The sequence below is a fragment of the Elephantulus edwardii genome, unplaced genomic scaffold (assembly GCF_000299155.1).
Source record: "Elephantulus edwardii isolate Elephantulus edwardi_28Jun2011 unplaced genomic scaffold, EleEdw1.0 scaffold00111, whole genome shotgun sequence".
NCBI lineage: Eukaryota > Metazoa > Chordata > Mammalia > Macroscelidea > Macroscelididae > Elephantulus > Elephantulus edwardii.
Window position 1 is genome coordinate 9,965,002 of NW_006399861.1, and position 12,519 is coordinate 9,977,520.

Genomic DNA, 12,519 nt, shown 5'->3' on the forward strand with positions numbered 1-12,519 from the left:
GAATTGGTCAACTACGTCCAATAGTTTTCTTGCTGAGTCTTTAGGGTTTTCTAAGTATACTGTCATGTCATCAGCATAGAGGGATAATTTTACCTCCTCGTTGCCTATTTGGATACCTTTTATTCTAGTTTAGCTTCTTAAGGCATGTTTTTTCCATCTTTCTGATAATTGAGAAATGGATTGCCTCTGTTTCCACCACCCTCCCCTTTATTTTGTCTTTTTCTGTTTTGGAATTCAAAGGTTATTCCTGTTGATGACGACATCTTGGTTTTTAAGCTTTCTTCATTTTCCTTCTCTTTATTTTTCTTGATTATTCCTTTCAGAGATTAGTGTTGAAGGATTTATCCTTAATTTTACTAAGTCAGTTTTCCATGTCTTTATTTCTGCTCTTTTGTCCTTTTTTTTTAAAAAATTTTTTAATTACTTTTTATTTTTTTATTGTGTGTACTGTCAAATCAGATCTGACTGATAAAGGAGGAGATTGTCCCTCCTTCTTCAGCAGAGCATCTGGTGGATTCGAACCTCACATCTCTGGGATTGCAGTGTAGCTTCTTGCCAGTAGGCCACCAGAGCTCACATCTTTTGTCCTTCTAATGTGTTGTTGTTGTTGTTGTTATGTGCCATTGAGTCGCTTACGACTCATAGCGACCCTATGTACAATAGCCCTAAACTCTGCTCTGTCCTGTGCCAATCGCACCATCTCCGACACACCCATCCCGATTACCCCAATCACTGAATCAGTTCACCTCTTAGGGGGCCTTCCCCTTCTGTGCTGTCCCTCCACCCTACCAAGCATGATGTACCTCTCCAAGGACCTGTTCCTCCTTGCAGCATGTCCAAAGTATGTCAGATGGAGCCTTAGAATTCTTGCTTCCAAGGAGCAGGATGAATCTGTTTGTTTTCCTCGCAGTTCATGGTACCCTCAATACTCTTCTCTAGCACCACAGTTCAAAGGCATCAATTCTCCTTCTGTCCTCCTTAGTCATTGTCCAACTCTCTGATGCATAACAAGTGATAGCAAAGACCGTGTCCTATATCAGGCGTACCTTAGTCTCCAAAGAGACACCATTGCTCTTCAGTACTTTGGAGAGGTCCCTAACAGCAGACTTTCCCATGGCAATACGTCTTCTAATTTCCTGGATGCTGGTGCCGAGAGTGTTGACTGTGGAGCCAAGCAAACTGAAGCTGTGAACACTCTCAATCTCTTCACCATCCATCCTGATGCTGCCAATTGGCCCAGTGGTGAGAATCTTTGTCTACTTGACATTGAGCCTCAATCCATATTGGAGGCTGCAGTCCTTGACCCTCTGCAGCAAGTGCTTCATGTCCTCCTCAGTTTCAGCAGGCAGGGTTGTATCATCTGCATTACGCAGATTGTTGATAGATTGTCTACCAATCTTGACCCCACATTTCTCCTCATAGAGCCCAGCCTCCCGGATAATCTGTTCTGCATACAGGTTGAAAAGGTATTGAGATTGGATGTATCCCTGGCGTACGCCCTTACCAAATTTGAACCATGCAGTGTTCCCTTGCTCTGTTCTGATGACTGCCTCCTGGACCAAGTATAGGTTTCGCATTAGAACGATCAAGTGTTCTGGGATTCCAATTCTTCTCAGAGTCAGCCACAGTTTGTTATGATCCACACAGTCAAATGCCTTTGCATAGTCAATGAAACAGATAGACATTCCTCTGGTATTCCCTGCTTTCAGCTAAGATCCATCTAACATCAGCTACAGTATCCCTAGTACCACGACCCCTTCTAAACCCAGCCTGGACTTCTGGTCGTTCTCTGCTGATGTGCTGTTTCAGTCGTTTTTGGATAATCTTCAGTAGAATCTTGCTTGCATGTGAAATCAATGACATTGTTCTATAGTTTCCACACTCTGTTGGGTCACCTTTCTTTGGGATGGGAACAAATATAGATCTCTTCCAGTCAGTTGGCCAAGTGGTTGTTCTCCAGATTTCTTGGCACAGCTTGGTGAGCACGTCCAGGGCAACATCTGTTAGCTGAAATATGTCAATTGGTATGCCCTCTATTCTAATGTGTTAGCTCTTTCTAAAATTTTAGCTTTAATATTCTGAATTTCCAATTGTTTTACTTGGCTTCTAATTTTCAAATTATCTATTTGGTCCTGTATTTGGGTTTTTCCTTACAGTGATTTTTTTTTTCTCTTGTTTAAGACAATTCACTTATTGGAAAAAAAAATTCCTTGTCATGAAACTCCAGTAGTGTTTTTTTAAGATGGAAAGAATTTTCTGTTCTGTATCTTGGCTTGCTTTTTGTGCCATACTGCCCTTTTTTTCTTTGCTGTTTAAAAAATAGCTCCTGCTTCTTATCTTTATTATTTTTCTATTATGGTCTTGTCTTTATATTATTTTGTTTTCAGTGTCTGATTGGGCACTGTGAGTGTATGGCATAGTTGGCTGGTTGGGTAGTACTTAGGGTCTCATCTGTGTTCTGTTTTGTGTGATAGAGGATGGAGAATGTGTGTTACTTTTCTTTTACCATATGTAGAGACTATTTGAGGACACACTAGACTGGTGCTGGCTGCAGTATTTCATTGATCATTAGAGCAAGAGTCCATCTTTATTCTTGCTTAGTGGATGTGTGTGTGTATATATGGTTACTGTTGTTGTCTATTCTTAGGTGAAACAAAGGATAAAAAAAGCAAAACAACAGAGTTCGGAGAACCTCCTCAAAAATTGAGAACAGGCTTGGACAACAAAGAAAGAAGCAGACTTGATTGGAATACGAAAGGACGTAGAAACAGAATAGAGAGGCACAAAAAAAATAAAAAGGCAAGGGGAAGAAAGAAAGAGCGAGTGAGCGAGCAAGAGAGCTAGTGCAAGCGCGCGCCAAAGAGAACAAGAGTAGGAGGGGGGAAAAGTAAAAACCAAGACAAAAATAAAAAGCGACAAAACCCCAAAAGAGCAATAAGAAAGAACAAGAGAGAAGAGAGGAGGGATCGATCCTCAGCTGGGTTTGGGATTATTCCTCTTGCCACTGCTTTTGAAGTGGAAGCAATGTGCTTTACCTGGAGCAGTTGCCAGAAAAACAGAAGGGTTTGATTGGTCTTCACATTCAGGGCAGAGTTTATGCTGATTTGAGAGTTGTCTGTGAGTAGGCCATGGACAGAACCTCTTCTGGTCTTTGGACCATTTTGGGCTGAGACATCCTGGTTAGGGATAGTTTCTTTGCCAGTACAGGTGTGAATGATGGGCACAGGCAGAGCCCCCTGTTGGAGATGAAATAATCTGCTGGCATAACGAGACAGTCATTGTCCCTGCTAACCCTAAATACCCAAGGACACATTCCAGAGAGGGTGCACTGCTCTCTGTGGATATGGTGTGTGATGGATGTGCCCACCCAGAAGCAAGAACTTGAATCAGAGATGGAGCCCCACCAGTCCAGGGGCTTCCTGCAGGCTAGGCATGGCACAGTCTGTGGCACTCACAGGTAGAGAGTAAGTCTCATGTGCAGCACTCCAGGCACTAGCTATATAATAATGTAAAACTTGGCTAGGGCAGAGCTGGTATTGTGCCAGATGTTCTTGGCTCATGGTGTTTGTTGGAGTGCAAAGTCACCCTGCTGGTTCTCTGGAGATTTTGGAAACAACAGATAGCTGCTGGTGTATACATTGCTACAGTCTCAGGTTCCTGTGCCCACTGGACAAGCAGTAGTAGCAGTTTACAAGAGCTGAACTATCCCGTTTACTCTTGTATTTGTAGGAAACTCTGATGGTGTTTTACATAGAGAGTTGTGCTGCTAATTCCAAGGCAGTGCCTCCCTGGTGATTTGAGTCCATCATAGACTCCTCAGGAGAGAGATGAGTGGTCTCCCCTTGTGCCATTTACAGGCTTGGAAACCCAGTGGAGGAGGGTCAGCTGTGAGTTGGTTCCAACTCTGTGGTTATTTGAGAGAACTCGATCTGTCTCTTTTGTTTGATATTTTCATTCTGCTTCTGTCAGTAGTCAGTGTTTGAACTACATTTTTATCTTTTGAAATAAAGGGTTCCAAAATTGTCATCCATATTGGTTATTTTATTTTCTGTTGTCTAGGTTGGAAATGGCCTGTACTGCCATCTGCCTAGTTTGCCATTTTACCCAGGAGTCAAATTGGAAGTCATTTGTTGCCTTCTGATGGCAACAACATTTTGAGGTTGAGTTATTGGTGCTTTTATACTCAGTATTCAGGCAGTTTGCTCCTTTGTATTGTGTGTAAGACTGTTTTGGGTCCTGTAAAAATAAGAGCAGTAGGTAAAACTGTCTTAGTTTTATGTAGTCTTTAAAGTAGAAAGTTTATAAATACTGGCTTTTAAAAACTAGAAATTAATAAATATTATGAGTCTTGGCTTATGAATTTTTTGTTTTGTTGATCCTGGAAATATTCTTGTTAAAGGTTGTGTTCTGAAGACTTTTGCCAGTGTTAACACATATTTCCATTTTGCCAGTAGGAAAAGATTTTTGTTCTACAGAGAGGATTGTTGTTGTTGTTGTTATGTGCCATCGAGTCACTTGAGACTTATAGCGACCCTATGTATAACAGCCCTAAACCCTGCCCTATGTTAATAAAATGAGCAGTTCATTGTGGTCCTTCCTACTGCTTTTGATAATTTTTTACTTACCCTGTTTCCCTACACTGCTAAATGGCTGAGATACACTACTGGACAGATGCAATGATTGATGTTTTGCTGTTTGATTTTAGGTATTCAAAACCTATGACCACATGGCGCGTCAAGATGATGAGAAGAGAAGAAAGGAACTTGAAGAGAAAATCAAAAGAAAAGAAGAAGAAACAAAAGCTGTATTTGCTGCTGCAGCTGAGAAGGAACCAGTGCCGGTTTCAGTTCAGGAAATAGAGATTGATTCTACAACAGAATTGGATGGACCTCAGGAAGTGGAGAGAGTGCAGCCTGAAGGCACACAGTGCCATGACTTGGAGCCTCCAGGAGCAGCTGCTAGTGTTGCTGAAGTCCCTAAGGAACTGCCAGCTCTTCTCAAGTAAGAACTTCTAGTTTGTAGCTACCATTTTTAAAAAAAAATTATTTTATATTGGTTTGCATACGAACTTTTTTTTTAAAGTTAAAGATAAAAGTTAAGATGGAAGTTTACACAACCAGACAAGTTCCCACTTAACAATTTTTTTTGGAAAATGTGCCATGATACTGGGTACATTTTTCATAGTATGTCCTTATTGTCATTCATTCTGTTTTGATTGGTTGTACCATTTCCAGAGCTTTAGATTCCTTGCTCTCTTACCTTCTCAACTTTGGTTTGGTGTAGTTTTTGTTCATCTCCCACAGTTGACTTATTTTTAATTTAAGGAAGCTCATTACTAACAGGTAATATTTTTAATTTTATGATCCAATCTGTTATTAACTTAATTGGTGACCTCAAGGACTAATTCTGGTTTAAATTTCAGAGTAGTAGGCTTAAGAAGTCCTCTAGTTTATTCTGGTCCAACAATGTAGACAATTTGAGAATTTGAATTCTGCTGCACTTTTTTATTCCATTCCGTAATAACCAGATTATCTCCCGCTAAGTTATTTCTGGCTCATAGCAGTCCTTCTGTTAAGGAAATCAGATTTCCAACATCGTAGATCTTAACAGAAACAGACTTTCTTATCTTTCTCCTGCAAAGCATGTGAAAAAGGTGTGTTTGAACTGCCACTTTTTCTAACCCAACACTTAACCAATTTTGCCACCAAGGCATCTCATTCTTAAAGACCACCATCTAATGTAGTCTTGATCATAACAGTAAGTAGTGACAGCCAAAGACCATCTAGTTTTTCTGATCTCATAGTGGATGAGGTTGTGATTCATGGAGACTGTGAAGAGCTTGGTGGTGGTCTGTAGAGTACTTTGCTCCCTGAGTCCTTAGTTTTCTTCTTTTTGTTCCATATAAACAGAGATCAGTAGTTATATCTCAGATCACTGCTTGCAAGTTTTTAGGACCCCAGATGCTGTTCACCCCCTTGAGATGTAGCACATACACTGCCAGTTGACATTGCTTTAAGTCTTTAAACCAGGTCTTGTGTGGTTTTTTATGTATATGAGTATACACATGTGCACATATGTACTGGTATGTACTGTCTGTAGGTACGTAATTAACTGTGTATTCATATTCTCTTACTTCTAAGCCTGTGCACATGATTCTGTAAAAACACAACTTTTTTGGTGGTGATTTCAAATTTTATTTGTCATATCTTTTACCATACATATTCTTTTTTCTTCTGTAATACATAGGCCCTTTACCTTTGTCACACTATGTATGTTTCACTCATATTCAGTGCTACTTTTTCTGTTACTGAAATTAACAAGTGTCTGCTACCTTCATAATGTTACCCCACTTTTTTTCAGTTGCTAAATCTCTAGTGATAGCAGATATGCTCTGGTTTCCATGTATCTATTTTTGTCTTTTAAAGTACACTCCACAATATTTGTCCTTTTGTGACTTACTGTTTTATTCAGCTTAATGCTCTAGGTTCATCATGTTACTGCATTTTTGAGGACTCATTATTCTTCATGGCTGCTGTGAAAAAGAATGTAAGTGGTCACATCTGACCTCTGTTAACTTCACAAGCAGTTACTGTCTCCTTGTTAATGACATCAGTGGTGCATAACTGATTCCCATGGGTCATACATGCTCCTTCAACTTTCTCTATCAATTCTAACACCAATTGTCCCTCCTCTTACTGCTCTGCTAGTAGATTCACTAATCTATTGTAATGGATACACAGGTTGGAAACAGGATCCAGTTCTTCTGTCAGGACAGCTTCTCGGGCATGCTTGCTAACTCCTTGGCCTGCAGACTTGAAACTCTGGGTCAGTGTCAACACAGTCCTTTTTTTTTAAATTAAATTATATTAATTTTAATGAACATTTACAGAGATTTTGGGTTTCCGTTCATTCATTGTTGCACTATTTTCTCTACCCTCCCCTCCCAGTTCATTATTCTTTTTTTTCCCCCCTTGAAAGTCAACACAGTCCTTTTAATTTTGCACATTTTAGTCTCCCAGCCCTCCAGTAAGTCTGGGTGAAGGCTCTCAGTTATGGTTGTATGGCGTGGCAGTTCCATTTCAGCTCTGTCTTATTTTGATCATTGATTCTTCACCACCTTTGTTGCTATTGCTACTGCTACTCTCAGTTTGTCTTGCTAAGGAATTTCTGGCCCAGGACGCCCTATACTCTCTTGCTTCTTTCGTGGTGATTTTCTGACTCTGAGCCTGTTTGATTTAGGCCTGACAGAATAGCAAAACTGACGAGTTCCCGAATTATTAGTCTGTGCACCCTATTTGCATGTTCCCACCCAAATGGTACTTTTTACTATCATTCACATTATTGGCATAATCCTACTCAGCCATGTAGGGACTCTGGTGTTTTAGTAGTAAGGAGTTATGTTGACAACCCAAAGGTATGCAATTGGAATCCATAAGAGAAGGATGGGCAGTTGCCTCCTGTGTGATTTGTTACCTCTGAAAAGCCTCTGTAGAGTTGGCTGTGAGTTGCTTGTGACTTGATAGCACACAGCAACCACCCAGCCATGTAGACCATGACTAGGAAAGTTATTTTGAGCAGTCAGTCTCCTGTGCCACAGCTTCATAGTACACCATTGTATGTAGCATGTATTGTTTATCTAATTATCCATAGATGGGAGTTGAAGTTGTTAATTGCATTTTTACTATTGTGAGTTAATATTATGTGCAGTTTTTTTGTGTGTATGTCACTTCTATTAGGACTTTAGAGTATATACCTATAAGTGAGGTTACTTGATCATAATGTATTTCTATTTTTTTGGCTATAACTTTTATTTATTTATTAAAATGTATTTAAATTTAAAAAAAATTTTACATTTCCATTCATTGTTGCACTTTTCTCTCTGCCTGTGCCTCCCTCCAGTTCGCTTATCTCTTTGAAAAGTAAAAAAAAAAATAAAAAAATTTCTTTCATTGTTATACAATCCCCCTCTTTGCCCCAGTCCACTCCACTATGCAGATTTCATTCTGGACTCTTGTCATGACAATAATACCCAATCATAAATTCCTCCCATGCAGTACTCTCCCTCATCTGTTTCAGTGCAGTTTATATTATTTATTGCCTCTTAATTTCCCACCAACTCCAATGTTAGTCTCACTTTACAATAGTGGTACTATGCAGTAGTTGTCCTTTTGTGACTGAGATATTTCACTCAGCGTAATGTCCTCGGGTCATCCATTTTGTATACTATTTCATAAGTTCCTTGTTTTTCAATGCAGCGTAGTTTTGTGAATATACCATTTTGTGAATATACTACAGCTTCTCTAGCCATTCATTTGTTGAGGGGTACTTGGTTTGTTTCCAACTCTTTGCTGTTGTAAACAAAGCCAAAATAAACCTGGGTGAGCATATATCTGTTTGGGTGGCAGTTCTGGTTTCTTTAGGGTATATTCCCAGTAGTGGAATTGCTGGGTCAAATGGTATTTCTATTTCCAACTTTTTGAGAAAGCACAGGATATAAACAGACACTTCACCAAAGAAGACATTCAGATGATGAACACACACATGAAGAAATGTTCAAAATCCTCTCACCCCAGTAAGAATAGCAAAATTTAGCAGAATAGCAAGTAACAAATGCTGGTGAGGTTGCAGGGAAACTGGAACCCTTATTCACTGTTGGTGAGAGTGTAGGATGTATTTCTGTTTTTAACTTTTGATGACATACCATACCATTTTCCATATTATTCTGCAACACTACCATCCATGGATACTATTCTAATCTCCTCAAGACTTTGTTAGTATTTGTTGTTCTTTGGTCAGTGCAAGTTTTGGAGGAGAAAGATGGTGTATTTCATTAATTTTTAATTTCTGTCTCTCTAAATGACTTATGGTTTAGTGGTAAGGAGTTGTGCTGCCAGCCTGAAGGTACGTGGTTTGAATCCACTAGCTGCTCTGCAGGAGAAAGATGGGCAGTCTCTTTCTTACTAAGCAATTATACTGCCTCTGAAAACCTACTGGAGGGTCAACTATGAGTGAATTCTGACTCAGTGGTACACAACAACAACAACAACAACAACTAACTTAATGATTCTGAGCATCTTTTTGTGTATCTGTTGGCTGCTCGAATGTTTACTTTGGTGAAGTGTCTTAATGTCCTTTGCTTATATTTCGGTTGGGTTGTTTCTTTTTTTGTTGTTGAAATGCTTACGTTTTCTATATATGTTATAAATTAAACTCTTATCAGATATAACAATCCATAGACTGTCTTTTCACTCTTGTTAAAATCTTAAAGAGCATAAGTATTTAATATTTAGGAGGTGTTAATTCTAGTTTGTCTTCTATTGTGTGTTTATAATTGTATTTAATTATCTGTTTCTGCAAAAAAAATTTTCATATAGTTTTGTCCTTGATACCTTCCATAAGCTTTATTGTTTTAGATTTAATGTTTAGGTTTTTAATACATTTTGAGTTAGTTTTTGTGTATTGTTTGAAGTATGAATTCTATTTCCTTTTTCTGCAGATGAATATCAGATTTTGCTAACACTATTTATGAACATGACCCTTTGTCAAAAATCAGCTGCCCATACCCAACCAGCTCAGTGCCATCGAATAGATTCTGACTAATAACAAGCTAATAGGACTGAGTACAATTGTCCCCTAGGGTCTCCAAGACTGTAAATATAGCAGTAGACCAACGCATCTTTCTCCTGCAGAGAGGTTGGTAGGTTTGAATGGCCAGGCTTTTGTTAACAGCTGAATGACTCAACCTCAGTGCCACCAGAGCTCCTATCAGCTTTCCATAATGAGTTTATAAATGATTCTGGGTTATGAATTATCAGTTTACAGAGCACTTCTTTTTGTTATGTACCATAGAGTACTGCTCATATGAACAACAGATCTGAATCCTGTCCTATCCTGTGCCATCCTCACAATCTCTGATCCCATTGCTACAATTATTCTGTCAGTCCACCTGGTTGAGGGTCTTCTTTTCTTATGCTGTCCCTCCACCTTCCCAAGCATGATATCGCTCTCCAAGGAGTAGCATCTCTTAACAATATGCCCAAAGATGTGAGATGAAACTTTATCATCTTTGCCTCCATGGGCACTCTGGCTGCACCTTCTCCAAGACATATCTGTTTTTTGTTAGTCCGTGGGATATTTAGTACTCTTCTACAAAATCATGGTTCAGGCATCAATTCTTCAGTCATCCTTATTTGTTGTCTAGCTCTCAGCAGCATAGCAAGTGATTGAAAACACAGTGGCCTGAATCAAGCGTACCTTACTAATATAATTTTCCTCAATAATCTGGAGAAATACTTAACTGGGGAGATACCTAACTGCAGACTTTCTCAGTGCAATATGTTTCCAGATCTCCTGACTGCTGGTACCAAGTGTATTGATTGTGGATCTAAGTGATCTAAGTGAAAGGAAGTCATTAACCATTTCACAGCTGTCCATGAGTCAGGGGCAGATTCCACAGCAGGTAATAAGAGGCAACTTTTTAACTTGAGACTTCAGCAGCTCTCAGGCAGGGGTTAAGGGCCCTGTTTCCTTCTCCATGTAGATTCTGTATGGGACTTGGGCACAGGTTGTAATATTCATCTTGTATTATGAGTAAGTAATACCTGGCCTTCTCTCCTGCTGTCCTTTGACATCTCTGTTTTGGTTTTTTTTTTTTGGTGGTGGTGGTGGTGGTTGTTGTTTATTTGAAATGCAGCTTTTTTTCTAGTTCTAAACGGAAAGAAATGGGAATGATAATAATAAACAAGATGCCACCATGGAATATTTTAAGGTGACTGTAGCAGTCTTGTTTTTGATACTCAGGAAGGAAATAACTGTGTACCACAACAACTAAATGTGCAGGTAAAATAAATGAAGGGTTTTTATTTTTAACTCCCAATTTCACTCTGAAACCCATTCATCTCCTTTAGAAACCCAAAGATGTTGTTCTTAGCTAGTTAATAAAGTGACAGACACGTGGCACCACTGATAGCACAGAACAGTTGCCTATAAAACTAGACTTCTGACACTGGGCTCCAGCTTTGTCCTCTCACAGATCATCTTCCTCGGGGAGAGCAGTTGTTTGCTCAACCTCTAAATCATGCTCATATTGTGCTGCCAAGCTGGGTCCATGACAACTTCTGGTGGGGCAAGAGAGCAGTTGTGGCAACAAACTCCCTCCAAGGTCTCCAGTTAATTTCCTAGCAAGCCAAAGGAAAGGCTTTTCAAAGATGTAGTAGTTTTTTTGCAAAAATACCGTAGTACTGAAGATTCTTTCAGTGGAAAATGATGGGATTTGCCTTAACTTTCCTGTCTTTAATGTTTACTTTGTTGCCACACAATACATGTGGGAATGTTTTCTCATACTCAAACTAGATCCCTATGCCAATTAGGCACGTTCTTATAGGTAACTCTTAAGGTTACATCAAGCATTATAATGACACTGAGTTGGTTATAACAGTCCTCCAACTTTCTCATTGAATTGGTATGGAACACAAGGGGATGTATCTCTACACCCAAGGTGGCTTCATATTTCTTGAATTCACCAGTCAGATGACGTCTCAGAAATGTAGTTTTTCCAGTACCACCATTGCCTACCAACACAAATTTGAACTGGGCTTGGGGTTCTCCTTTGGCAGCCATACTGCTAGTTCTCCTGGAAGCAAGTTGGAGTCCTGGCTGACCGAGCATCTTATGTCATCATTTTTTCCTTTTGGTTTAACTTTTCTTTGTTCAAGAGCATGTCAGTCTCTTTTGACATCCAGGTTGGTCTTTTCCTTCTTGCTTGTTTTTTGCTTTCTTTAGGTATGATGGATGTCCTTGGTGTCATCCTACAACGCATCTAGTTTTCAGTCATTAATATTCAGTGTATCCGTTCCGTATCTGAGATGATTTTTAATTTAGGTGAGACAAATGCAAGGTCATATTTTGGCCCTCATGGATTCATTTTAATTTTCTTTGACTTTAGTTTGAACTGGAATATGAACAATTGGATTCTGTTCCACAGTTGCTCCATAGCTTTGTTCTAACTTATGAGATTGAGCTTTTCTGCAGTGTCTTTATATGTTGTTGTTGTTTACTGCTATTGAGTCGAGGTCAACTCAGAGTGCCTGAACAAAAGGTCTAATGCCTTTCCATAGCTATTGTTGTTTCTCCAAGTTCATAGAGTTTCCAGAGGCATGTGGTTTAGGAAGTGGATGCCACTCCTGCTTCCAAACCTGCTTTACAACTGGGAGCTCCACAAAACACTGTCCACAATGGGAAACCATTATGGTATTTGATAATCCCCACATTTCTCCTCATAGAGCCCAGCCTCCCGGATGATCTGTTCTGCATACAGGTTGAAAAGGTATGGAGATAGGACACATCCCTGGCACCGGCCCTTCCCAATTTTGAACCATGCAGTGTTTCCTTGCTCTGTTCTGACGACTGCCTCTTGGTTCAAGTATAAGTTTCACATTAGCATGATCAAGTGTTCTGGGATTCCCATTCTTCTCAGAGTCAGCCACTGTTTGTTATGGTCCACACAGTCAAATGCCTTTG

The 12,519-nt window shown here is 39.6% G+C and overlaps 1 protein-coding gene across 1 annotated transcript in view; it reads left to right on the forward strand.

Annotated features, from left to right (window-relative positions):
* The window catches only part of NUDCD3 (NudC domain containing 3), a 316,694-nt gene that overhangs the window by 17,782 nt on the left and 286,393 nt on the right, over nt 1-12,519 (forward strand). Inside the window, exon 2 of the mRNA XM_006892146.1 lies at nt 4,706-5,001. Within this exon, the coding sequence (XP_006892208.1) occupies nt 4,706-5,001 (296 nt within the window). The remainder of the gene's footprint in view (nt 1-4,705; nt 5,002-12,519) is intronic.